The following is a 27,903-nucleotide window of genomic DNA, read 5'->3' as shown; positions in this document are numbered from 1 at the left end:
ATACTAAAATAACTTGAAAATATAAAAAAAATTGTATGTAAATGCACCACTCACAATGTAAATCAGTTTGAACAGTTTGAATTAATCGTTCAAAGTCAATTTGATAGGTTTTAGAATTGATGTTATATAGGCTGAAATGACACTGATGTTATACTAGCCAAACTCTCCAATAATTAGTTGCATGAAAGAAAATGCATGCACACATAATCTTCAGCCTTTGGAATAGTACATACACTAATTATTGGACTGTTGGCCTATATGAATTTAGTTGGGCTCCCTTTTTTTTAAAACAAAAAATAATTTAGTTGGGCTCCCATAATTTTTTTTTTTAAGTTTGATGGATATGTAAGATATATTGAGATTGTTGTGTGGAAATTGAAAAAAAAAACATTTAATAGGTACTCTTATTTTAGTGAGAATATAAGATATATTGATATTTTAATTAATAAATTGGAAATAAAAGAAGCTTTTAGTAGATGCATCAGCCATTCACCCTTTTCAATAAGATTTTTATAGATTACAATAGAACTGCTCAAATTTTAAAAATCCACATCCTCTCCGTTACCTGAAAAGGGAATCTTTTACAATTAGTTGACCCGGACAGTAATTTTTAACTCAGCACGAATCTCAAAGCTCAATAATACTACCCCCTGCACTAGCCCGAATCCAAATTGGCTGAGATTTAATCTCAAACCGTAAAGTGGGGAGAATCATCTATGGTACCTGGGAGGATACATATTGAAATTTAATGGGATCAAACTGTCACTTTACTTCTCAACAGAGGATGACAGGGAGATCCTGCATGTTTTTTTTGTAGTCAATTAGTAACCGCTAATTGTCTCTTTGTTACTTGTTCTCTCATATCTAGTATTTGAAATTGGGCTGCACAGCCTAATAACTTTTATTTTGACTGTACAATTGATTCTAAATTATGGAACCTTGATGCTTGGATACCCCTCAAAGATGCAACTTTAGTAGAACTTATTCAGACAGCTACCCTTTAGATTGTATGGTTAGCCCAAAACATGTTTGTTTTAATCAATCACCAGTCCCTACCGTTGATACAATTGGTTCTAAAATTATAACATTAATCTCTTACTGGTGTAAATGTAAGAATGATAATTCTTTCTTTAAATTGTCTTTGATTCTTCCTATGGATCTCATCTATTTGAATTAGGCATGCTCCCTAATCATACTGTCCGACACCGATACTCTGAAAAGGGAAAGCTCCTAGTGGATTAGAGAGCTTGGATCTCTCTGAACATCTCAGGTACTTAGAAGAAATCAAAGCTGTTGATGCTAGTTTACTGCCCTCCTCTCCATCTGCTAGATCCTCTTCTCAGAATAACAATGATTAGTATGTTTCGTGTATTATATTACTTAGCTAGATTATTTTGTAATATTCAGACTTTAGTCCTCTTACTATATCTTGCTTAGGTAAATCTGTTATATTGGGATTGTTTTTCTAGTATAGTCAGCCTTTTATATTGTATTGATTCACTAATTATTTGTAATCAAACTATTTCAGTTTCGTAATAAAATAGGTGAGTCCACCCACTTTTGTCAAAAAAAAAAAAAAAAAACCATCACTTAGACACAAAATGAGAAGAGGAGAGTTCCCTTATTATTTGAGAATAGAAATAGATTTCCATCCATTCAGGTTTAAATAATTTATCGGATTTAAATTCATTAACTAATTGAATACTCGATAAAAAACAATACTTTGACTTATATTTTATAATATTCTGACTTATAATTTCTAATGTTTTAACTTATAATTCTAATTGTCAATCATAATTTAAGAAATTTGTTTTGATTTTAACACTAATTAAATTTAATCCGAATTACAAATCAAACATTTAAAGTGGAGCAAATTTTTTTTTTATAGAAAAACAAAGTCAATCAGCACTGATAGAACACCACTAAAATTCAAAATCTAGGAAACGGCTGCCCCCATCTGGTTTAATACTGGATCGGCCCCTGGTGTTAACTGTTAACCAGGAGTCCGGATCCCCTTAGGTAGCTGAAGTGTAATTTATATAAACGAACGACACAGATTATTTCTAACCGGACCAAACTATATTCGGTGTCTACAAAAACTATAAAAAAATATGTTAAAATTCATGTTAAATTAAAAGAACGGTTCATATTTAAAACTTACACCTCATATCGATATTGGGGATCCGTGTTCGTTAACCAGAGGATGCAAAATCGTTTTCCTGAAATAAATGTAAAAACCTCCGTGCACACGTGTCGCTCATTAGGCCCCTCCGTGCGACACGCGGTATAATTTGGCACGCGGAACACGGCCAGGTCTTTATCTCCACTCCTTTTGCACTTAGACGGTCCAGATCACCTATCTTCTCTTAGGCTCTTACCCAGTTACCCCTCAATCCCTCATACATGTACTTCCACACAGACCCAACCAAACCTTTCTCATAAAACCTTTTACCCATAAGAAAGGTCTACTGCTGGTCTCACACTCTCACTACCCAGTAACTCCTCTTCGGTGCTCCAACTTCCAAACCGAAAACATGGCAACCGGCGATGCCCCCCTTCCAACCGACTCTTTCCTCTCCGCCGCAATCTGGCTCAAGGAGAAGGTACTTTCAACAAGCATGCTTCTCTCATATAGATATATATGTCTTGCAAATTGATTTGCCTTTTGTTATACTTGCCATGGATGGAAATAATATACGGCCTTCCTCTTTTAGGTTGTGGAGGCCACGTGGAAGGTGGAGAATTCACGGTGTATTGATCCAACGGCTTACCTGGGTCTGCTAGGAACAGCGCTTCTGTGCCTCAGATCATATGAGGCGACTGGGAGTTTAGACGATCTACGACTGAGCTCTCAGATTGTCGACAAGTGTGCACACTATCTTGATTCAACAAAGTATAGCAGGTGCAATTAACGTGTATATATTTCATTTTCACAGAAGGGGTAATTAGATACGTATCGGTTCTTATAGGTAAAAAATTATTGTAGAAACATGACGTTCTTATGTGGGAGCACTGGTGTTTATGCACTTGGGGCGGTGGTGGCCCACTACCAAGACGACCATCAGAAAAAGAAGCTCTTCTTGGATTTGTTCATTGAGGTGAATATTTTTTTTGAATGAACTTGAGGTGAATTTTTAAATTTAGTTTTTTTTTTTTCAAGTATTGATTAACGTCCGTGATGAAAACTCAAATATAATCTTTTGTTTCTTACGTCGCCCCATTAAAAGGGGCACTATCTTTAAATTTATTATTTACTCTAAAAAGAAAAAGAGGTTGAAACAGGGAAATGATTTTGTTATTAGAGTCGCTCTAAGAAGAAGCAAAATCCCATTGTTAAGGTCGTAAAAAACTCATGGTACAAGGGGCTTAGATTGTCTTTTTTAATTTAAAATACGAATGTATCACTTGATTATAGTGTAGGATATATGATTTTCTTCACTCGAATTTTTAATTTGGATGAACTATTAATTACTACCAAACTGAAAAATGGACGTTGATGAGACACCAAGAAGGTGAGTATCAAATTCAATATTTGCAAAGTACTGCTAAATTAGATAAATCATTAAGCAAGAATATTTTCTTCCAAGCATCTTTATTCCGATGCTTTACTAGAATAGTTCTATCCAATGATAAAATTGATAGAATGGAACCATGCATTGGGCATATATTCTTATCAATGCATGTATAGCAGTGATGGTTGGACCACATATTGAGGTTGTACAATTTTTCCTTATTTTTTCCTTTCTATTTATGTCCCTTTCAAACTGATAGTGATCCATTAATTGTACCATTGAGTTTCTTTTGTCTTGCCTGTCTAATATAATATCACTTCTAATATCCTATGTAATTTCATTAATTTATAACGTTTTTCTCCTTGGTCCCTTACAAAAAATAATTGAAGTAAGATAAAATAATATATGGTTGAGACTTGAGATCATCTTTCCTGTAATATACTATTTGTCGACCGTAAATGTACCCGTGATTGGCCGTGGTAAAATTATTATAGACAAATTTGATTTACTTATGCATGTAATACATAGTCAATGAAATCCAATTTTTAATTGGTGTTAATTCTTCTTTTGTAACTTTAAAAATACCTACAGGTTGCTCGAGAAAGCACTCTTTCAGCTGGTGCAGAGGAGGGCGGTTTTGGCATATCATATGAGCTCTTACATGGCCGTGCCGGTTTCTTGTTCTCAGCTCTCTTCATAAACAGATTCCTTGGCCCAGATACCATTCCGTACCAACTCTTGGAACCCATCATAAAAGCAGTTTTAAATGGAGGTCGAGCTGGGTCGGGTCATAACTTAGATTGTCCATTAATGTACCGGTGGCATGGGACCCGTTTTCTTGGTGCTGCCAGTGGGTTGGCCGGGATTTTGCATGTATTGCTTCATTTCCCTCTCGAAGTGGATGACAAGGAAGACGTGGAGGCCACCATATGGTATTTGATCAAGAATAGGTTTAAGCAAGGCGGGAATTACCCCTCTAGTCAGAATAATAGCAGGGATACACTAGTCCAGTGGTCTCATGGAGCTGGTGGCATAGCTATCATGCTTTGCAAGGCTGCTCAGGTACAACCGTACGTACAAGTTTGTTTCTTTGTTGGGCTTCTTCAAAACGGAAACTGATGTATTTTGTTGGGCCATCTTTTGATGAAACAGGCCCAATATAGAGAGTCAAATTTGAGCCTATATTGGGCTTATCAAAACTTCTAGTGAAACAATTTTGGTTTAGAAGTCATGTTACAATTTCTTATTTGAGTTTGTTTACCTCGAACTCGAAGGAAGGTGCTAGCTGGTAACATTTGATCATCATATACCTACACTCATGTATCGTTAATTCATGTAGATATATGCCAAAGAGAAGGAAGGTGGTGATTTCTCCGCAAAAGCCTTAAAATTCCATGATGCTGCAATGGAGGCAGGAGAGGTGGTGTGGAGAAGGGGTCTGAACCAGAAAATTGGCTTGGCAGATGGAATTGCTGGGAATGCTTATACCTTCCTCTCGCTGTACAGACTAACAGCAGACCAGTTGTACCTAAACCGTGCGGAGGCATTTGCTGCAGCATTACACGAGAAAGTAAAGAAGATGATGCCTTTGGATTGCACAAGTGATGAAGAACTGAATGTGTTCTCCCTTTGCCATGGCTTGGCTGGAGTGGCTTGTCTCTTTTTTGATATAGCCTCCCCAGAGGATTCAAGATTTCCTGGATATGAGCTTTAAAGTACATATATAGTAGAAACTATGAAAGGTATCTTTTATTTTCAGTTTGTTGTTACCAGTTCTATTATATGTTGGCCATTTTTCTCCTAAATTAAACTTGGTTTGAGATATATAATATAGGTGTTTTCCTTTACGTTATGTATAAATAATGAGTAGTGCAACGAAACTTGTATATATGTAAATTAATCGCTATTAGATTGCCATCATATTCTTCGGAAATAAAAAAAGTAATTTCTCGTTGGATGTGAGCAAAATATTATTTTTATAATTTTGACCCTTACTCTTCGGAAAGAAAAAAATAATCTCTCCATATCAAAATATAACCATGCATCCTGTACAAACTTATCAGTCCATGTATTGAAATTAACTGCATTTGGGTGTTGGTCTTAGAAATTAATAAGAAGAAAAATATCAAGGAATTAATACAAAATAATCGTACAGTCATTATCAAATCCAGAATATCCTGAAAATAAATTAAAATAAATCAGGTGATAGTCAAAAAGTACACAGAGGGTTATCTTTTAAAATAGGAGACTATAGGTCAGCTGATGCATAGTTGACTTGGAATCTGTTTTGTATATAGGTACTCTTAAAGTCACCAATCGTAATGAGTTGTCTTGTTTTTGTCCTTTAATTTTATGTTATTTAACATGCAAAAGATTATACAATTTCCTGATCGAAATCTCAGATTCGTAATGAAATGATAAAGTGAATTATTTAATTGCTAGAAATCTATTGCTTAAGAGTTAAGACATGTCGTCACCAAGTTTGATGAAAAAATAACCAAAGTATATATTCTATACAAATTAAAATTTATATGGGGTTCAAAGCTGAAAGAAAAGACTAAGTGAAAACCATATACATTTTTTTTTGTTACGTGTAGACTTTATAAGATTTTTATTATGTGTGAGGTTGACACTTGTTAAAATAAAATTAGCATAATTGACGTTTGTCAAATGTGAAACCCTAAACCCTAATATATATATAGAGGTTGGCTAAGATCAAAGTGGTAGTTCCTGAACTTTGGTGCTACCAATTTGTTTTTCAATTTTCGAAGTTCAAAACGTCGATCCGAACCGTTCAAATTGTTCTCCATATTAAATTGTGCTTGGAGACCAAATTTTACATTTTTCTGAATTTTTATACGTGTGACTTTTGGCCTTGACTATGACCCAACAGATTTTAGGCTGCAAAAAAACCTCCTTTCAGATTAATTAACTGAGCAGCCCCTAACAGTCTCTCGACTAACAGAGCCTTATTCTTACCCTTGATTAGTAAGCTTGAACAAAGACTCGAGGGGTGGAGAGGAAAGATTATTTCGAGGGGGGTAGGGTACAACTTATAAATTCGGACCTCTCCTCTATACCGGTGTTCTTTATGGCATGTTTCAAACTCTCGAAATGGGTTCTAAAGAGGATGGATAAGATCAAAAGAGAGTTCCTTTGGGCTAGGGCAGAATGCACGGAAAGAGGAATTTCACTTATGTGTTGGGAATCAGTGTGCTTACCAAAAAAAATGGGGGAGGGGCGGGGAGGGGGGTTGGTTTTGGGCATCTCAAATCTAGAATGAAGAATATGGCGTTATTAATACGATGGTGGTGGAAGGGCGTATGAGGAACCAGAAACACTTTGGAATATGATTATCTCTAGTCTGAAATGGATTGGTAGATATGTGAACGGTCCAAACTATTGGGCGGTTAGAGGCTCTTTCTTCTGGAACCAACTAATTGCTCTCAAACACCTCTTTCATTGGTCTAGACATGTGTAATCGGGATGGCACTTCTATCTCCTTTTGGTTGGATTCTTGGAGTGGATTACCTTTGGTAGAGCTACTCGAAAATCAGCAGAGGCCAGCTCAACCATCTATCTCTTTAAGAGATGCTGCCCCTATTATGGACTACCTCCTACCAACTGAAATGCAGCCCGAGTAGCCATTGTTCTCTGAGGAGGAGTCTGATACCATCAGGTGGCATTGGGAACCAGGAGGCACTTATACATCCAAATCACTATATGAGGTTATGTGTGGGGGTAGTAAAGTCAGATGGGGATTTGATGAGATCTGGTCATGCAAAGCAACTCCAACGGTTAAAATATTTGCATACCTAGCTGGTCCTGAATGAGAGACTACTCACACATGATATGATGAGGCGTAGGGGTATGCATTGTGCGGAAAGGGGATGTGTCATATGTCTAAACTGTCCTGTGGAATCAGTTCTACACTTATTTTTCTTGTGTCCCTTTGTGGTTACAGTATGGTACTCACTGTCAGCCAGAATGGGATATGGGCTAATGTTGCCTCAGTAATACATTCTTGGAGTGGGTTATATGTTTTCTTTTATGTTTTTCTAGGAGTTTAGAATTGAGACCCAGTTGTATGACGTTCGTTTTATTTTTTTAATGATAATATCTTGGCAGTCGCTGCCAAGTTTTTCAAAAAAAAAAAAGAAGAGAGTAAGGCTACCATACATTGCAATGAATAGATATTTTTGTACATTGGACTATAAATCACTGGATTCAAAGTCCAAATAACCGATCCAAACTGTTTATCTTGTTCTCTATATTAATGTGTTTGGAGACCAAATTTTACATTTTTTGAAATTTTTTTAACTATATTTTTAAATTTATTGAAAATCACTGTTTTTCAAACAAATCCCGTAAACTTATCAGTCCATGTATTAAAAATTGCATTTGGGTGTTGGTCTTAGAAATGAATAAGAAGAAAAATATCAAGGAATTAATACAAAATAATCGTACAGTCATTATCATATCCAGAATATCCTGAAAAAAAATTATAATAAATCAGATGATCGATAGTCAAAAAGTACAGCTGAGGCATAGTTGACTTGGCATCTGTTTTATATATAGGTCTTCTTCAAGTTACCAATCGTAATGAGTTATCTTGTTTTTGTCCTTTAATTTTATGTTATTTAACCAGGAAAAGAATAATGAAATGATAAAGTGAATTATTTAATTGCTAGAAATCTATTGCTTAAGACACGTCGTCACCAAGTTTGATGAAAAAATAACCAAAGTATATCTTCTATACAAATTTAAATTTGTATGGGGTTCAGAGCTGAAAGAAAAGATTAAGTGAAAACCATATACATATTTTTTTTTTGTTACGTGTAGACTTTATAAGATTTTTATTATGTGTGAGGTTGACACTTGTTAAAATAAAATTATCATAATTGACGTTTGTCAAATGTGAAATATATATATAAATATGAGTAAGGCTACCATGGTATGCAAATTAAAGTGGGTGTTTTAATTTACGTACATATCTCTAGTTTTAAAGTTTAAAACGTCGATTCAAACTGTTCAAGTTGATATCCATATTAAATTGTTCTTGGAGACCAAATTTGATATTTTTTGAAATTTTTTTTTACTATTTGTTTAGAATTTTTCAAAATCATTGTTTTTCAAAAAATTCTGGATCATAAAAAAGAGTGATTTTCAAAAATTCTAAAAAAATAGTAAATTTTTTTCAAAAAATATAAAGTTTGATCTCCAAGCACAATTTAATATGGATATCAACTTGAACGATTCGAATCGGCGTTTTGAACTTTGATATTAGAGATATGGGCGCAAATTAAAACACCCACTTTAATTTGCAAAGCATGGTAGCCTTACACTCTCTCTCTCTCTATATATATATAGAGAGAGAGAGAGAGAGAGCTAGGCTACGGTGAGTTGCGAAGTAAAGCGACTATTTTACTTCACGCTCATATTTTGTGATTTTAAAGTTCAAAACGTTGATCCGAACCGTTCATCTTGTTCTTCATATTGAAATGTGCTTGGAGACCAAATTTTATATTTTTTGGAATTTTTTTACTATTTATTAAGCAATTTTGAAAGTCGCTGATCTGATGGTCCAGAAAATTTTACTGTTTTTTACTGTTCACAGCAAAACAGCAATGTTAAAAAATGCTTAATAAATAGTAAAAAAATTCCAAAAAATGTAAAATTTGGTCTCCAAGCACATTTCAATATGGATTAAATATCTAACGGTTCGGATCGGTAATTTGGACTTTCAAAATAAAAATACAGCGTGAAGTAGAAACGCGTTTTACTTCGCAACTCACCGTAGACTACCTCTATATATATATATATATAGAGCAAAGCTAGGGTGTGATGTGCTCACCAAGAGGATTCGGTGAGCATAACTCCAAAAGTATATTGGATCGACTTCAAACGCCGAATCCAAACCATTGAAATCAACGTACTTCATGAATGATGCATTTACATGCAAAATTTTGAAAGTTTTGAATTTATTTACTACAAGGTCAAGCGGTCAAAGAAATGAACTTTTTATAAGTTAATTTATAAGTTGTTTTATATATTCAATTTTTATAAATTCTTTAACCGCTTGACCTTGTAGCAAATAAACTCGAAACTTTCAAAATTTTAATGTACATATATCACTTATGAAATACATAGATTTCAACGGTTTGGATTCGGCATTTGAAGTCGATTCGATATACTTTTGGAGTTGTGCTCACCAAATTCTCTTGGTGAGCACATCACACCCTAGCTTTACTCATATATATATATATACAGAGAGAGAGAGAGAGAGTGACTAATATGCTTTCGGTAGCATATGGGCCGAAGTGCTACCGGTCCAAATTTGAAATTTCAAAATCCGAAAAGTCTTTTCAAAGTGGCTTAGTAAAAAAAATTTAGAAAAATATAAAATTTGGTCTCCAAGCACATATTAATATGGAGAACAAGATGAACGGTTCAGATCGACTTTTTAGATTTTGAAATTTCAAATTTGGACCGGTAGCACTTATATGCTACCGAAAACTAGGGTGTGACATGCTCACCAAGAAAGTTTGGTGAGCATAACTCCAAACGTATATCGGATCGACGTCAAATGCCGAATCCAAACCGTTGAAATCCATGTACTTCATGAGTGATGCATATACATGCAAAATTTTGAAAGTTTCGAGTTTATTTGCTACACAGTCAAGTGGTCAATGAAATAATAAAAATTGAATATATATAATAACTTATAATAAAATGTTCATTTCTTTGACCACTTGATCGTATAGCAAATAAACTCGAAACTTTCAAAATTTTGCATGTATATGCATCACTCATGAAGTACATGGATTTCAACGGTTTGGATTCGGCATTTGACGTCGATCCGATATACGTTTGGAGTTATGCTCACCAAACTTTCTTGGTGAGCATGTCACACCCTAGCTTTACTATATATATATATATATAGAGAGAGAGAGAGAGAGAGAGGGATCAAGTTACAACAATTTTTGAGTTACAACAAGTTACAACAAGTATTTTCTACATTTTAAAAGTCCAAATCGTCAATCCAAACCGTTAGATGTGATCTTTACAATAAAATGTGCTTGGAGACCAAATTTTACATTTTTTGGAATTTTTTTACAATTTATTAAGATGGGTACATAATTCAATGGTCTGAATTTGACTAGTTTTTGTACCCATCTTAATAAATAGTAAAAAAAATTCCTAAAAATGTAAAATTTGGTCTCCAAGCACATTTTATAGTAGAGATCACATCTAACGGTTTGAATCGACGATTTAGACTTTGAAAATGTAGAAAATGCTTGTTCTAACTTGTTGTAACTCAAAAATTATTATAACTTGATCCCTCCTCATATATATATATATTACACACACACTTCTTTTTATTATTCATTAGTCCTATTTAAATTTGACCTCTAACTATTTCTTATATCAAAAGTCGCACTAACGAGACTAGAAAGCCAATGTCCTAATCGATTGTTTGTAGGCCTCTAAAAAACAAATAATAACCTGTATTTTTTCTTACAAATGAATTGGTTTATAGCAGTATCAGTTTTTATGAGAATTTTTTTTTTGGTGTCATCACCTTAGCCTAACATATTGTGGAATAATTTGCTATAGACAAATTTAAGAAAAAGGTAATAAGCATTTTGTGGTAATCATCCTTAAACTTTGCAAATGGCTATCTTAGTTTTATTTATTTATCTAAATTATCAATATTGAGAATTTTATACAGGACTTGAAGAAACTCCCCTCGTCAATAACTGAATGCATAACATGTTGACCCATACTCTGGAGCGTATCTTAGTGTAGCCAAACGTGACTAAGTCACTCTATGATTTTAATTTTTTTTAATTATGTATATTAAAATTTAATGATTTTTTTTTTGTTTTCTTAAGTTTTTAGAGTATCTACATCCCTAAAACTCAAAAAGATTTCTAAATAACTGTTTACTACTTTTTAGAAATTATGGTCTTTAAAGTTTCTAACTCTCACATCCATGAAACTCATTTTAGAGTTTCTATTAAGTCACATCAGCAACAAATTAAAAAGGAGAAACAATTTGAGCCAATCGTTTGGCTAACATAGAGTTTATAAACAGTTTCTTAATAAGAAACTTTCCTGCATAGTTTCTAAATAAGAAACTCTCACATATCTCTGAAACTGGATTAGAAATTGTCACGTCAAATTAGAAACTCTAATAGTTTCTCATTATAAAATAACGAATATTTATTTGTAGTTTAATAGTTGAAGTTGTTTACTGAATTGCGAAATATTTTGAATTTAAATTCAACCTGCTACGTTATATATTTTTTATATTTTAGTTTTCAACTATCTCTATCTAAAATTTCTTATTTCGCCCATGTCCGTACCAGCATATTTATTTTCCCAAGTAACAGGTCAAGACTCCAGACATGTTGACCCATACCAAGACCTACTAGCAGGGTCAGCAGGTCAGGACAGGTTGACCAATCCCAGTTCCCTAGTTGATTCCTGGTTCAGATCCAAAATCCTGCTGTATAGAATGAGTTTTAATATGACACGAATTTTAAAGCGGACTTCCCTAATTTAAATAAGTACCAGAAATGATGCAATCAGATGGCTCGCCAAACTCCGACAAAGCTTACCAACCCATCGTTGTAGACTGTAGAGTTTTAGATTCAATTCAACGGCCTAGTGGCGTGATTAAGAATAGCATTTTCTTCTCTCTTATAAACAGTGGGCTATTTCGCATTACCCATCGAAAGGAGCGTTATCCATAATAATTTTCATTTTAGATTCAGAAAAAATCAGAAGCCGCAACAAAAAAGGTGGGGCAACAGGTCACGTGCGTTATATCAAGAAAATCAGGGACCAAATTGCATAATTTGCATAATTTGAGGGCACCAACATCTAGTGTATCGAGGAAAGAAATTTTTATATTTTATTTTTATATTTTATTTTTATCTTTTTAGTTTTTCTTTTAAAACGGTTTCATTTTGTTTTCCATTTAATGCTTTCATATTTTCAGTTTTATTTATTTGTAGCTCAACTGTTATGAGCTCAATTGCTTTTTATTTTAGTGGTTACCACTCTTGTGTAACGGATCCTTTCTTTTAATATAAATGTGGGCAAGATTCTCAGTTTTACTCAAAAAAAAAATTTCATTTTAGATTTTTTTTTTTTGAAAAACTGATAGAGGCTATCTGCCTATCAGTGGTGTACATCTATTGAAATCCTTTTCCTTTTAGAATTTAGGCGTGGACTTATATTGGGGCAAGTACAGGCCCGTGCGCTCCAATAAATTTTAATTTTATCAATAATTATATTATTATTTTTCTTAAAATCCAGCAAATTTAATAATAAAATATGAAAGCCTAAGTTTGAAAATGTAACATGAAAAGAAAAACAGTAATCTTCAAATTTGTGTTTATATTTTTAATTTCTGAATTCACCACTATTAAAATTTCGGATAATTGCATCTAACTTTATATATACAAAAGATGTTTTGGCAAATTCTGAAAACTAAATTTCCCTTCCCGTGCACTGTTTTCAAATCATCAATTAAAATGCTCAAAGTTAATTCTAGCAATAAATAAAATTAGGGAAGAATCAAGCCTAATTAATTCAGTTAATTAACACCACAACTAAAATGCAATTTTTGAAACAAAAATTGAGAGCTTGGAATTCTAATATTAGAGGGAAAAAAAAGGGGTAGGCACATCGACACCACATACATTTATATTAACACAACATCTTTATAAAAATTTAATGTATGGACAATTTTGACCCCCATTAAATCCCTTTCTAACTATCATATTTTTTTCATAATGTAATTAATATAGTGATCATTAAATTATTTGGTTTCCATAATTGATAGATTTTGTTTTCCTTTTTTTTTAATACTTTGCATTCTTGTTAAATCAAAAGCTACATAATTTCGGTGATTTTTTTTTTCATGAAAATATAGTTGTATAATTTACACAAGAAAACATTCAATTCAATTAAGGTTTTAAGTAGTCAAGTTGGAATATGTATTAACTTTTTTTTGTAAATATTTTTTTAATATTAAGATACACTCGCTTTAATATGTGATATATTCCAACTCAAATATATTTTAACTTTTTATATATTTTTTCTTAATTTTGATACTTATAATCTATTAGTCTATTTTAATAAAATTGTTAGAAATTTTTTTATTGATGTTTTGTAATTAATTTATTTTTGTTAATTCAATAGACGGATCAATTGCCTAACCCGCCAGAAGAAAACCTTGAAAATCAAGTTTTGAATTATGCAAATGAAGGCAATCAACTTCTTAATTTGAAGTTTGAATATTCTGATGATATGCTTCTTGTTGTTCGTGGTTTATATGGTGCTAAAGGTCATGTATGCTAACAACTCGCAACTTGCGACCAAATAAATTTGTTATTTTGTAGTGTTTTGCTGTACTTTTAATTTATTATTTTAATCACAAGTTGAATGTGAAATTATTCATGATAATTTGCATTCAATATGTTTTTTTATGTAAGTAATCATGTCGTTTTATTAGTGTTATTGCGTAAAAAATAGACAATTGTGAAGTTTTACAAAATAAATCGATATATATATATATAGAGATAGGCTAATGTGCTTTCGGTAGCATATGGGCCGAAATACACACGGTCCAAATTTGAAATTTCAAAATTCAAAAAGTCGATCTGAACTGTTCATCTTGTTCTCCATATTAATATGTGCTTGGAGACCAAATTTTACATTTTTTTTGAATTCTTTTACTATTTATTAAGCCACTTTGAAAATTGATGATCCAACGGTGGCTTAACAAAACAGTAAAACTGTTGGATCAGCAATTTTCAAAGTGGCTTAATAAATAGTAAAAACATTCAGAAAAATGTAAAATTTGGTCTCCAAGCACATATTAATATGGAGAACAAGATGAATGGTTCAGATCGACTTTTTGAATTTTGAAATTTAAAATTTGGACCGTGTGTATTTCGGCTCATATGCAACCGAAAGCACATTAGCCTATCTCTCTCTCTCTATATATATATATATATATAACGTTGATAGATTTTAATAATATAATAAAATTAATTCACTATTATAATTTCCTTAAAAAAACTTAAAGATATGATTAAAATAAATAATGAATACTTATTATATGATAATATAACGTTTATAAATATATTTTATAGTAACTTTTATGTAAGAGATTTTAAAATAATATATGACAGAAAAATATATTTTACACAAAATAGCATACTTTATAACACATAACTTTTAAGGAAAAACAATTATGTGCTAATATATATGAGAGAATTAGTTTTTAAAGGAAACACTTAATGAAGGGTAAAATTGTCTATATAGTAAAATATTTTGATAATGTTGTGTTAATATAAAATTGAGTTGTTTTAATATCATCACCCAAAAAAAGAGGGCCAAATCTACTTTGTTAAGGCAAATAGGTTATTTTTAATAACAAATGGGGGATAATAGCCTTACTGACATTGATATGTCCAATTGGAGATCTTATTAGAAAGACTTACACTAATTATATCTTGAGGAAGAAATATATTGGCAACAAAGATCTAAACTCAAATGGCTTTTAGAGGGAGATTTAAATACTAAGTTCTTTCATGTAGTTGCTTCTACTAGAAAGAAAAAAAAATACTATTACTAGTTTAGAAATTGATGGGGTTTTGATTAATGATTAGTCAGTTATACAATAACATATTACAGATTTTATAAAGGTCTCATGGGCAGGGGTGTAAACGGATTAGATAATATCCAATTTCGTCTGAATCTGAATTCAGAAAAGTACTTAAATTATCTGATTCGTATCCATATCCGAGACTATCCGTATTCGTATCTGTATTCGAAAAATGATAACAGATACGGTAAGCCTTTTTACTATCCGTATTCAACCGTTTACACTTTAAACCACAAGAAATATGATATATGTTCTTAAATTGATTTATTAAATTACATATTGTACGAATAATTTATTAAATTGCATATAGATATATATATTTTGATGAACAATATAACACTATGACATAATTAGTGACTAATATTTTAATAATATAATATATGTTTTGTAACTAACAAGCTAATTATGAAAAATATCCGTATCTGTCCGATATCTGATCCGTATCTGTAACATTTAATATATGATCAGTATCCGTATCCGAGACTATCCTTATCTGTATATAAAAAATTATAACGGATACAGATACGGTAAGACCACTATCCGATCCGTATCTGACCGTTTACACCCCTACTCATGGGATCTTCTACTCCTAGACTCTTGCATCTTCAATCTAATCTATGGAATGTATCTGAAAATCTGAACAATATGATTTTTTTGGAAGCACCTTTTACTTTAGATGAAATCCATAGAGTAGTTTTGCTTGTAATCTATCTAAAGCACCTGGTTCAGATGGAATGTCTTTTCAGTTTTATCATTCTTTCTAAGAAATACTTAAGGAGGATCTCCTTAAATTGTTTCATGTTTTTTATAATCATAGCTTGGATGTATCCAAATTCAATCTAGCCAGTATTTGCTTGATTTCTAAAAAGGAAAATGCCACAACTGTTAGAAATTTTAGGCCTATTAATTTAATTAATTATAATTATAAATTAATTACCAAACTTTTGGCAGATAGATTGGCTTGTGTTATGGGATCTTTGATAGATTCCTTCCAAACAACTTATATTAAAGATAGATTAATTTTAGATAATGTAGTTTGTGCACATAAGGTACTTCATCAAGTTAGAGTTAAAAAACAAAAATGTGTTCTCTTTAAATTAGATTTTGATAAAGCTTTTAATCATGTTAGTTGGGATTTTTTTATTAGAAATTCTAGAGGAAATGGGTTTTGGACAACAATTTATTACATAGATTAGGTTGACTCTGGAAGGGAGAAGGACTTATGTTAATCTGAATGACACTTTAGGACTTTATTTTCATGTAAAAGGGGGGTGAGGCAGGGTGATCCCCTTTTCCATTTTCTTTTTATTTTAGTTACTGATGCATTGAACAAAATATTTACCAAAGCTACATCAGGGGGATATGTTGCGGGTTTGGAAAATTTCTCAAATATTGGTAATATTTTGAACTTAATTTTGCAGATGATACACTCTTATTTCTTCAAGCTGATCCAAAGGTTTTATTACATATTAAGTGGTTGCTTGTTGCTTTTGAAAATTTATCATGTCTCAAAATTCATTTTGAGAAAAGTGCAATGTACTATTTGAACCTAACTGATGATGAAAGTAATAACTTATCATCAGTTTTAGGTTGTAAAGTAGCATCTCCCATTTACTTACTTAGGTGTTCAAATTAATAGTACTAAATTATATGTGCTTGATTTGCAAATTTTAATAGATAAACTTGAGAAAAAAGTTACAAAGTTGAAAGGGTTCTTTACTCTTTTTACACCTTGTTTGGATGGAGAGTAGAGGAAGGGAGGGAATGGAAAGAAAATAAAACTTTCCGTCGAATTGTGTTTGGTTGATAAAATTATGTCGAAGGTGAAGGGTACAGGAGGTGAAGGGTTTAACCTTGTATCATTGTAATTAATAGAATTTGTTTCCCTCCCAATTTGGAGTGTAATGGATGGAAATAAATTTTGTTGCAAATATTTAAAAAAAAATAACACAAATGTCCAACTCTATATCTTATCGATATAATTCTTATACAAGTTTTTTATCACAAACCTACAACAGCCTGCAAATTTCTCATTAACCTTCTAAATTTTAATCAACCAAATAAGAAATAAGGCGGAAAAGAAAGTTAAATTTATTTTCTCTCATTAATCATCCAAACACGAAGATGTTAAATATGTTACTCTTCATTTCTATTTCATTCCCTTCTATTATTATTCACTTCCATTTCTATCCTCTACTCTCCATCCAATTAGGGTGTTAGGGGGTAGAGTAACCCTTCTAAACTCTATTCTCTCTGCAATTCTTTTATATTGGCTTTTTATATATAGAATGACTGCTAAGATTAGACATAAGATAGATAAGATTATAAGAAAATATTTATGGCATGGGGGTAACTTCACAAGAAGGAAATATTCATTAGTAGCTTGGAAAATAGTTTGTAAGAGTAAAGATCAGGGAGGATTAGGTGTTCTGGATTTGAAATTTATGAATAAATCCTTTTTAGCAAAATGGTGGATTAGATTCAATGATAATTCAGTTAAGGGTAGATGGAAAGATATTCTATTAAGTAAATATGGAAGAATAACTTCTTCTATTTGTTCACCTTTCTGGAAATTAATTCTTAAGGATTATGCGGTGATTAATATAGGTCTTAATAAGAAAATAGGTAATGGCATTACTACTACCTTTTGGGTAGATAGATGGTATACAGAGCATGCTTTACATCATCAATTCCCTAATTTATTCTCAATTGTGTCTGACAGGTTCAATTTTGTTGCTGAGGCTTTTGCCTCTTCTCATTTATATTGGTCTTTATCTTTTAATAGACACTTAACTGGTATATATTTAGAAGAATAGATAACCTTACAACATACATTTCAACATTTTACTCTGTTTTCTCATTTAGAAGATAAATTAATATGGAGATGGTCTCAAAATGATACTTTTACTGTTAATTTATTTTATAAGGGTTAGAATATGGGAGAATTCCATCAAATATAACATATAAGCAAAACCCTATGCTTTTCCTCCACACAGTGTGAAATCAAGTCATTTATTGTCCATTTATCCTTTGGACAATTGTACCTTATTTTAAACTGTCCAAAGTGCGAGGGAAGAGAGATCAACGCTAGGTGCACCAGAAAATCATCAGAGATCTCCATCTTTAGTGCCCTAAGCTTAGAAACGACATTAGACATTTCCATGATGTACTCTCTAATGTTTCTGTTTTCCTTATATTTCATTGAGACTAGTCTTGTCAAGAGTGTTCCAATTTCACCTTTCTCACTCTTGACAAATCTATCCTCAATGTCCTTAAGGTAGAGTTTAGCGCCCAAAATGGACTCTGAAATAGTGCCCCGAAATACCTCTGGAATGGACCGTTTCATTATCATGAGACTCATGCGATTAGACCTGTCCCACTTTTCCTTTTTCCTTATTTTGATCAGAAGTATTTGTATCCATAATAGTGGAACAAGTTTCTCTAAATGCAAGGTCCATATCCATGACACCGAGAACTATCATTAAGCTCTCCTTCCAATACTTGAAATTGGTCCCATTCAACATAGGCACATCCTCAAGACCTGTAGTAATGCTAGCTGATTCACGAAAAACATGCTATAAACACGATTTAGTCTTAATTCAGAAATTTTAAATTATAAATTATTAATTCTAGTAAAGGCACTAATGCTTAAAAAATATTTGATGATTTCCCCTTATTGTCACAATGCATCCGAATTTCACAACCAAGTAAGTTCCCAGGTAAGTCAGGGATCACAAGGATCTGCTTCAAATTCCGACTTGTCTAGACAGAACTTGCATTGACATTGTTACGTTTATAGTGTTGCAACTTGTCTTAATAAATCACCATATATTTTATGAGTCTTAATACCATCATAAAACCAAAGTATCGGTTTCCATTAAGCGGCTACATTTGGGTAACGGGTTAATTTCTTATGATACTTTGGCACAATAATAAAGTACTGATAACCTAGAACATACTGAACAACGTGTCTTCCTTTGGGCCGACAATGTTGACATATGTGTAATTTTTTTTATCATCATTATACTTTATTATTACTCACTTGCACAAATAATTTTTTTGTAACCATTACCTTCCTTTGGGCCAATAATGATTACATTCATTAATTGCACCTTAATTTCCTTCATAAAATGCATTTGAATTAACCTCATCAAAAGAGGTACCTTTGGGTACAATTAGGAATCAATTAATTCAAATTCAAATTCAAATTACATATCCCTTTGCCTTTAAAAGAACGATAATTTATATTCTAATTATATAATCTAAATATGCAATCAAACTAACACAAAAGAAAATTTTAATTGCTTTACAATAATCTGCAGTTTCCAAAATTTGGTTTAACAAAATTATTGCATACTCTGTTGTGGTCTAAAAAATAGCAGCGGAATACTTAAAGAAAAATGGCTTAACATAACTGCATTACTCTGTTATTTGGAAATTAATTCCTTTCAATGGTCAATGGTCAATAGTTAATGGCACATACAAATCAGTAAGGTTAAAATATATATATATATATATATATATATATGAGTTAGGCTGGGGTGCTATGGATAGCATAGTGGCCTCCCGTGCTACGGCTCAATATTCAAGTTTTCAAAATCCAAACGGTCGATCAGAACCGTTCATCTTATTCTCCATATTAATATCTGCTTGGAGACCAAATTTTATAATTTTATGAATTTTTTTACTATTTATTAAGCCACTTTGAAAATCGCTAATCCAACGGTTTTACTGTTTTGTGCAGCCACCGTTGGATCAACAATTTTGTAAAATACTTAATAAATAGTAAAAAAATTCAGAAAAATATAAAATTTGGTCTCCAAGCAGATATTAATATGGAGAATAAGATGAACGGTTCGGATCGACCGTTTGGATTTTGAAAACTCGAATATTGAGCCGTAACATAGAGGCCTCTATGCTATCCATAGCACCCCAGCCTAATTCTATATATATATATATCGGCAATGCAAATTAAACTATGCAAAAATACAAATCATTTTTTTTGGAGGCCCAATTACAAATCATGATTAGTTTTGTCGAATAATACCAAAACTTTTATACTAAAATATTGACCATTGACCATGATTTATTAAATCAAAAACTACACAGAGGCGTCTGACAATCAAAAACTAAAGGAAGAAAAGAAGTACCTTAAAAAAAACATAGATTAAGATCTGAGCAAAAAGAAGCAAAATGATGTTATCTTAATCCGTAATAAGAAATTAGTATTCAACAAAATTAAGCAGCTAAAAAAGCTAAATGAGACTCATTTAGGTCCTGTTCAGCAGCAAAACGCAAGTTACTGTTCACGTGAGAAAAAAAAAAAATTCAGCATGAATTTTTTTTCACATAAACAATAATTTTCAGTTCAAAATTTTTAATTCATATTTTCATTCCTATTTCTAATAGTGCTGCCGAACAGAACCTTAGTTTTAAGAGGCGGAGGCTTTGCCAAACAGCAGCTACGATCTTTTTGGAATCGCAGCAGATTTATTTCCATGGTAGTGTGGAGTCTAAAATGAACTCATTTCATTATTTGTAAGGATGTCAGGATAATGTTGCAGCAGATTTATTTTCCCCTAGAACGGTACACGGAGCATGCGTGTAGCGGTAAGCCAGTAACTATCAACTGGGCCCCATGCAAGTTAAGAAGGGAAAACTTGAGATCAGCCCCTGGAAAACTTAAAAGCTGAGATTCCAGTTGTCACAATTCCCCCTCACCACTACAATCCATTACCCGCCCCAAGTAATTGGACTAAAAGTGGAAAGAAAAAAGAGAGAATAAAAACAGTTGAATAGAAGGCCCCCAGTAAAGCTGGTTTAAGCCCATAGTTTATACTCTCTCTCTGACTCTCTCTCAAGATACACTTCTGCCTCTAGTATTCTAACCCAAGAAACACACTGTCAGCATGCTCGTCTAAATAAATAGGTCATTATACAATAATCATAATTTTTATACCATCCTGTCTATGTTATATTATAAACCCAAAAAAGATATTCTACCTAGCTAGCTCACATCCAACCATGTCATTGCACGATGAGTCCACAGAGATTGAGATTAGCAGAGTGCAGAGGCTGTATGATGCAAGCAACAGGGTCTTCTCCTCAGGCAAGGCCGGCCTGCCGACTCTTAGACACATCCGCTGGCTTCAAGAATTTCTTGGTATAATCTTCATTTAATTTCACTTTTCTTTCGGTTTGATTATGACTAGCTTATTAGCCTGATTTGAGCTCAAAGTATTTTTTTTTCTTTTGTCCAAATGTTGTCTTGAATAAAACATGACAACTTATAATTAGTTCACTTCTATTAATCAATTTCAATTATTTTTTTTTCTCACGCCGTATAGATGTAATGGAGCCTAGTGATGTTGGGATTGATGCATTGAGTGATGACGAAGGATTAGCAGATCCCGAGTCAAGCCTGATGAGTCGGAATGGGCTCATTTTAGGAAGGACTCTCAAGCAGATAACATACATACATATACATGAATGCGAAGATTTCTCGGTAGGTCATATCACCATTTGCTCTACATTTATCTTTTGAATTGCTATTTTTTTTTAAATACTCATAGTTGTTAAAATGAAGTTAGAATTTTCCATGAGATGATATATACACGATGACCAAGTCATAATTGACAAAGTTTGGGTTACATTAATTAGCAGATTGGAATCTTCTGCTTGCCGGCCGGAGCGAAATTCCCGTTGCATGACCATCCGAATATGGTCGTTCTTAGCAAAGTATTGTACGGATCAGTACGATTGAAATCCTACGATTGGGTCACTAGCCCTTGTTCTAGCCCCAAAAAGGGTAAGACAACTTCATGTCCCTAGCTTCAATATTTGGAAATAAATCTGCTACGATCCGAAGCCGATTGTAGGGTCCTACAATTTCAAATCCAACCTTTTATTTGTTTTAAAATTTGTGCATAAAAAACAATTTTTATAGAAATTTGTACAACCCAAAAAATAAAAAGTTAAATTTGGAATTGTAGGGACCCTACAATGAGTTCAGATTCAGTAAAGTAACTCAATCTTTGAATTTTAAATCGGGATCGTCCGATTCGAATCTGAGATAATTTATCGAAAGTGGAGCGCACGTATTTCGAGACATGAATTCGAATCACGAAACAATCTCGATCGACAAATTCGAATCGGACGATCTCGATCCAAAAGCCAAAAATTGAGTTACTTTAGGGGATCCGGACTCCCCTACAATTCCTTAGAATCGTAGCAGAATTATTTCCTCAATATTTTTCCTTAACTATTTACCTTTTATTTGAATCATGATAATTGTCCGCGCACCTTTATCCATCATTTATCTTCGCATTTAACTTTCATAACTGTCTTGGGAACTACAAAAGTTCCAGCAATGATTTTTTTTTCCAAAGTATTAATTTTCATGCATAGAAGTATTTATATCTAAGAATTGAAGTATTTATACCTATAATGTGAATAATTTTTACATAAATAATTGTCTCTCCAATCAAATTTCAAATTACATGGGGGGCCATACACGTTTTTAGATGTGATTTTTTTTTCATTCAATTTTGTCCACATTTCTGACAATCTATAAGGAATTTTACGAATCTAAAACCGCAAACGTCTTCTACGTAATTTTCTCTTTCAAATGAGATCTATGATGACATACTTTCGAGCTCGTCATCACACAAGTATTTATAACTTGTCGTACAAGTATTTATACATATACTTGAAAGTATTTTTTACATATGATACTGATTGACATATGAAAGTATTAATATTAAATATTACAAGTATTTATACCTATACACTAGAGTATTTATACATATGTAAAAAATACTTGAATAATCACCTCGTATATGTTTACCGTGATAAATATTTTTTTTTGTACAGATAGATAATTAGTGGGGACCATAGTACAACCTCTAATTTTAGAAGTGGACCCTCTAATTTTAGAAGTGTTTAAATAATTAGTGTGGATCATAGTACAACCTTTAAATAATTATCACCTTCTTTATTTAACGTGGACCCTCTAATTTTAAAAGTGTTTAAATACTTATCCAAAAAAAAAAAAAAAGTAAATAGAAAGTCTATCACCTTCTTTATTTAAAGTGGACCCTCTAGTTGTCCGATATCCAATTCGTATTTATATCCGAGATTATCCGTATTCATATCCTTATCCAAAAAAATTATTACCCCCAAGTTGAATCCAGTACTAGAAAGTCTATCTAAGCTGTGGGCTCCAATAGAAATAATTTAAAACTGCCAATTCAGTACACCACACTAGCGCTTACTTTTGCATTGATTCTTGAAAACTAGGTTCAAACATTAAGGTCTCGTATTGCACTAATAAAGTTATCGTGTTAGTCACTGCCCATGGTTTTCGCCCTCTTATTTTAGTCAAAGTCAATTTTTTTTATGACTAGTGAGATGAGAAAGAAACTAGTAACATGGTTTCTGCCCTGTATTATACGCTTGTCAAAATACTTTCAATAATTCAAAATAACTTTATATTTAATGAGACAAACATACGCAATAATTTTAGCAATATTTAATTCTTAAATTTGGTTTTGACCTCAGACGTTATGAAACGCAATATTGATATTTCATTTTTATTCTACAGCTGGGATTGCGAAACTGGTGTCCGATAACCGGCTCCTTGATGCACGCTGCAAACCCTCGGTATTGTTTCCCAGAAGTGGAGGGAACTTGCACTCCTTCTATGCCGAGACACCATGTGCCATCTTAGACGTTCTTTCTCCACCGTACTCCGAGGATATGGGTCGGCCGTCTAAATATTACCGCGACATCCCCATCTCAAACTTACCTGGTAAGGATATGATCTAGTGGGTAGATCACTATTTTTGTTGTTCTTTTGGCAGGAAATGTTGCATGTTTATGTCAGTGTGCAATCAAAGTGCCATGGTACTAAAATTATTGTTTTAACTATGTAGGTTATGCTGTTTTGAAAGAGACTGATTTACCCGACGATTTGACCGTGAGGGGGGCGCCATACATGGGACCTGAACTCAGTGTTGACATGGAGTTTTGCTGAGTATTCCATTTTCTTTTTGTTTGTTCTTGATACTTGGGCAGTTTTACAATTTAGTCCTTGTGATCACCAACAGATATAGAAAAAAAAAAAAAACTCAGATGGAAGGAAAAGGGCACGCAGAACTTATAATGAAATAAGAAAACAAATACGTTCTGTACTTTTCCCGGAGCATACAGCTAAAACCAAGAAAAATAGGCGCAGTTCGGTAAGGCAATCCCAGCAATCCCCATTTACTAATTCAGATGGCTATTTTGTAAAATTTCCCTTTATTGTGTGTACATTTTTACAGAGCTCCAGACTTGTTTTCTCGGTTGTAAATACTCTGTAGTACTGTTGAAGAAAGATGGAGAGATTATGACGAAAAATGATACTGTTTTCTTTGTACTAGTTAAAAGCAATGTATCAAGTATATTTTGAAGTTTGATCGTGGAAACTAGGTGGTGTGAAAACTTATCACGGTTCAATGAGAACAGGAAAAAAAATATAAAGTAGGATTTAATTATGTGATATTTGATATTTAGATTAGCTAAAAACGAGGATTGTGAAAATTGAGCTTGGAGTTGTTAGGTCATGGGCCGAAAGTGCAAATAAACGGGCTAATTCTAATCTGTTTAGGATTTAGTTAAGAGGCAGTAGTTGACATCTATTCGAAGAAAGTAGACTTATCACTAACTTCCATATATTATGCTTGCGTTTCATATAAAATTAGGCCAATAACAATGTACCTCTGTTTGAAGAGATTCTATATTTACTTATAAAATTAATTCATTATACTGCTTGCATTTCTTTTTGAAAAGAAAGACCCCACACATTCAACGTGCTTTTAATAGATCAATAACACAAATATTTTCTGAGTAAACTAAAAAGATTTACATTTTCTAATAGATCAATAACACAACAAAGTTTCTCATCCTAGGCTCATATCACTTCCATATGTAGACAAGTTTTACAATTACTATAAGATATTAAATACTAGGAAAATCTTCAGAAAGCCTAATTCTCTTCACTCTAGCACATTTACTTATCACTTTTGGTTGATCCAGATAATATCTTTCAGTTAGAAAACTCGAATCAAGCTGTCATCCTTTTGTTGATTATTTGCAACCCGGCAATTTTTCCTAATCTCCCCCTTTTTGCCCGACTGCAAATCTCCCATCCTCACCATGCCTTCAACAAATGCCTTGAAAAAAGCTTCTTGATCAATGCTGTATTTCTTGACCAACTTCCTTGTTCTAATTTCATCAGAAAACAGCGTCTGGTCAGAGTTTAAAAACCCTCTCAACTGAACCAAGTCCTTGAAATATTGACTGTCAAATTTTACTGGCGTATAATCGAGCCCTCCCGTTACATTTTCATCACCACCTTTAGGGCATAGCTGGTTCAGCTTGTTTCTAAAATTTGCATCCATGTTTGGATCGGGATGGCCTGATCCAGATTGGTTATAGAGACGGAACATGATGGAGAAGCACCGGCCCTCACCAATCGAGTGTGAACCCGATAAGGCAACTAAATCAGTTATTGTTAGGTTGAACCGATTAAAGAGGTCCATAAGCATAGTAGCATTTGCCCGCGGGCTCGGCATGATGTCATTTGCATCATCCTGGCTGGCGTAAAGGCTATCCTCTCTGCCAAGTTTTACATCCCAGTATGGCCCACCACTCTGCCAAAAAGGCCAGATTTAAATAGGTTGAACAGTCAGACACTTATCATCAAACAAAAATTGATGAAGTTGATGCATTCTCCATGGTGTTCATTAAGTCAATTTAAAAACATGGAGTCTAACTGCCACAGGAAATATCATGGTATATTGGTATCTAGTGTAGAAACTTGAAAAAACTCAATACCATGGGCCATTAACAGAGGATCAAATTAATTAAGTACTATAAATAAAATGAGCCACAGAAATAATATGGTATCTGTAACTGAAAGAAAATTAATGAAATATAGTCACCAAAATAAAGAAATTAATGAAAAACAGAGCACGTGAAAATTAGAGAGGGAGAGACAGATATTAGAATTCCGTGTCTCTCTGTTTTTTTTTTTTTTTTTTTTTTTTAAAGCTTGGTACGGGTGGAATCCTGTGTATCAATTAAAAAAGAAAGAAAGAATCATTTGGTCCTGTCATCTGTCAATACGGAATGGAGACCTAAGAGTTTTGTAATTGTTCTATTTTGCTTAAATTAACCCACTAATTAAATTCATAAAGAAGGATATTTGTTGTCAAAATTGGAAATAAATCTGCTACAATCCTACGGGAATTGTAGGGTCCTAAAATTCCAAATCCAACCTTTCATTGATTTTGAGATTCGTGCATAAAAAAATGAATTTGGAATTTTAGTAACCTATAATCCCCTTAGGATCGTGGCAGATTTATTTCCGTCAAAATTGGCACAAGGAAAAAAGAAAAACAAAACAAATTTGAGCGCCTAAAATGGAAACAAAATGGAAAATGCAAAAATTGCTCGTTACCACTTACCAGCGCAACTGCATCTCTTGAGGCCATGATGATGATATCAGCGCACGACACGACCCCAGGACAGCTGTCTTCTAGCGCATACTTGATTTCATCGACAACCTCAAACGATCGTAGTGAATTTATGTTCGATAACGCTTCCTTCTCCCCTAGCATTGTCTCTGTCTCATCCATCAACACTGATCCGTCACACCCCTATTCCAATATCAAATTAAAATCAACAAATAGATAATCAATCAAAATATTTTATTTTTCTTTCTTTTAAAAATAATTTCCTCTGTATTCACACTAAACCCTTCACATAGAGAAAAAAAAAAGTGTTGAATTACATTGACGAAGCAGTCGTGGAATTGGAGTCGCATGACAGAGGCAACACTTCTCGGCTCTCTAATCATGGCGCGCCACATGACCTCCCGCACGATCGACTCTGCATCGGGGCATGTTTTCGTGTAGTAACCTATTACTAGCTCTCTTGCGTAGAGAGGAGAGAGGATTGAGACATGGCACAGTAGAGAGATGAGGAGAGAGAGACTTGGGAGGTTGAGCATGGTTGGAGTTCTGCTGCAGAGTCTTTGCTTGCTTGGGCTGAGCATTCTGGAGTCTCTGAGTCGCTCCGTGTTCCCCTTTCAAGGGACAAGCAAAAGAAGCTCTCAGAAATTCTGTGACCGGTTTTGCTAGAGCAAACTTTGTAGCGAGTGATTGAGATAACATTAACATCGGGAGATCATCTGAATTCTATCAGAGCATAAGGCATTAAAACTACATTGTTATATTAGTTTACTTTTTTAAAACTGAAAAGTGACACGAATATATAGCAAACGGATCGGCACGGGGAACTTATTATTAACGAAAAGTCTTCATCAAGAAAATATCAACTAAAAAGTCTTCTTATGGGGACCAGGTTTCTTATTTTGGCTCGGCAAGTGGAAGGAAAGGATAAGGTGCGGTTTTATTTAATTTAAAGAAAAAACAGAAAGGTACATATGCGTACCTTAAAAAATTTCGAAACCACATTTTCTTTTTTAAAATTTAGAGTATCATATTTACCTTCCAAATTTTAAAAAATCACAAATTTATTTAACTTATTGTCTTTTCAAATTAATCTCGATTTTACACTAAAAAATATATAAAAATCTAGTATGCATAAGAAAAATGTTCAGTCTTTTAATTAGTATATTTGTGAAAACAAACAATTTAT

The 27,903-nt window shown here is 33.0% G+C and overlaps 4 protein-coding genes across 4 annotated transcripts; 2 read left to right on the top strand and 2 right to left on the bottom strand.

Annotated features, from left to right (window-relative positions):
- The first annotated feature begins 2,414 nt into the window (after nucleotides 1–2,414).
- Nucleotides 2,415–5,469, top strand: GCL1 (GCR2-like 1). The gene is made up of 5 exons (XM_078306255.1): nucleotides 2,415–2,603; nucleotides 2,715–2,902; nucleotides 2,987–3,098; nucleotides 4,104–4,574; nucleotides 4,852–5,469. Exons 1-5 carry the CDS (start codon nucleotides 2,535–2,537, stop codon nucleotides 5,224–5,226), a joined length of 1,215 nt encoding a protein of 404 aa, XP_078162381.1. The 5' UTR covers nucleotides 2,415–2,534; the 3' UTR covers nucleotides 5,227–5,469.
- Nucleotides 5,470–18,148: 12,679 nt separating this feature from the next.
- On the bottom strand, nucleotides 18,149–18,559 carry LOC144558537 (uncharacterized). Its single transcript, XM_078307378.1, has one exon. The coding sequence runs from the start codon at nucleotides 18,557–18,559 to the stop codon at nucleotides 18,149–18,151; it is 411 nt and encodes a 136-aa protein (XP_078163504.1).
- A 2,568-nt stretch (nucleotides 18,560–21,127) lies between these two features.
- Nucleotides 21,128–24,377, top strand: LOC144558633 (plant cysteine oxidase 3-like). The gene is made up of 5 exons (XM_078307481.1): nucleotides 21,128–21,361; nucleotides 21,546–21,703; nucleotides 21,862–22,006; nucleotides 23,801–24,007; nucleotides 24,132–24,377. Exons 1-5 carry the CDS (start codon nucleotides 21,223–21,225, stop codon nucleotides 24,230–24,232), a joined length of 750 nt encoding a protein of 249 aa, XP_078163607.1. The 5' UTR covers nucleotides 21,128–21,222; the 3' UTR covers nucleotides 24,233–24,377.
- Nucleotides 24,378–25,050: 673 nt separating this feature from the next.
- Nucleotides 25,051–27,301, bottom strand: LOC144558658 (Peroxidase superfamily protein). Its single transcript, XM_078307506.1, has 3 exons — nucleotides 27,035–27,301; nucleotides 26,709–26,900; nucleotides 25,051–25,892 (listed from the first exon to the last, which is right to left on the bottom strand). The coding sequence occupies exons 1-3, from the start codon at nucleotides 27,296–27,298 to the stop codon at nucleotides 25,290–25,292; spliced, it is 1,059 nt and encodes a 352-aa protein (XP_078163632.1). The 5' UTR covers nucleotides 27,299–27,301; the 3' UTR covers nucleotides 25,051–25,289.
- Between the last annotated feature and the right edge of the window lie 602 nt (nucleotides 27,302–27,903).

Source organism: Carex rostrata, chromosome 8, assembly GCF_964058835.1.
Source record: "Carex rostrata chromosome 8, lpCarRost1.2, whole genome shotgun sequence".
NCBI lineage: Eukaryota > Viridiplantae > Streptophyta > Magnoliopsida > Poales > Cyperaceae > Carex > Carex rostrata.
Note: the sequence above shows the minus strand (reverse complement) of the source record. Positions and strands in the feature narration are given on the sequence as shown.

What these genes read in the sequence shown, in the direction of transcription:
- GCL1 (XM_078306255.1), top strand. Translation starts at nt 2,535, where the DNA reads ATGGCAACCGGCGATGCCCCCCTTCCAACCGACTCTTTCCTCTCCGCC. An exon ending in CAATCTGGCTCAAGGAGAAG is followed by an intron (nt 2,604 to 2,714) that starts GTACTTTCAACA and finishes TTCCTCTTTTAG; the next exon opens with GTTGTGGAGGCCACGTGGAA. An exon ending in TCTTGGATTTGTTCATTGAG is followed by an intron (nt 3,099 to 4,103) that starts GTGAATATTTTT and finishes AAATACCTACAG; the next exon opens with GTTGCTCGAGAAAGCACTCT.
- LOC144558537 (XM_078307378.1), bottom strand. Translation starts at nt 18,559, where the DNA reads ATGAGTCTCATGATAATGAAACGGTCCATTCCAGAGGTATTTCGGGGC.
- LOC144558633 (XM_078307481.1), top strand. Translation starts at nt 21,223, where the DNA reads ATGTCATTGCACGATGAGTCCACAGAGATTGAGATTAGCAGAGTGCAG. An exon ending in CTGGCTTCAAGAATTTCTTG is followed by an intron (nt 21,362 to 21,545) that starts GTATAATCTTCA and finishes CACGCCGTATAG; the next exon opens with ATGTAATGGAGCCTAGTGAT. An exon ending in TTGTTCTAGCCCCAAAAAGG is followed by an intron (nt 22,007 to 23,800) that starts GTAAGACAACTT and finishes TTTATTCTACAG; the next exon opens with CTGGGATTGCGAAACTGGTG.
- LOC144558658 (XM_078307506.1), bottom strand. Translation starts at nt 27,298, where the DNA reads ATGCTCAGCCCAAGCAAGCAAAGACTCTGCAGCAGAACTCCAACCATG. An exon ending in TCCACGACTGCTTCGTCAAT is followed by an intron (nt 26,901 to 27,034) that starts GTAATTCAACAC and finishes ATATTGGAATAG; the next exon opens with GGGTGTGACGGATCAGTGTT. An exon ending in CAAGAGATGCAGTTGCGCTG is followed by an intron (nt 25,893 to 26,708) that starts GTAAGTGGTAAC and finishes CCTTTTTGGCAG; the next exon opens with AGTGGTGGGCCATACTGGGA.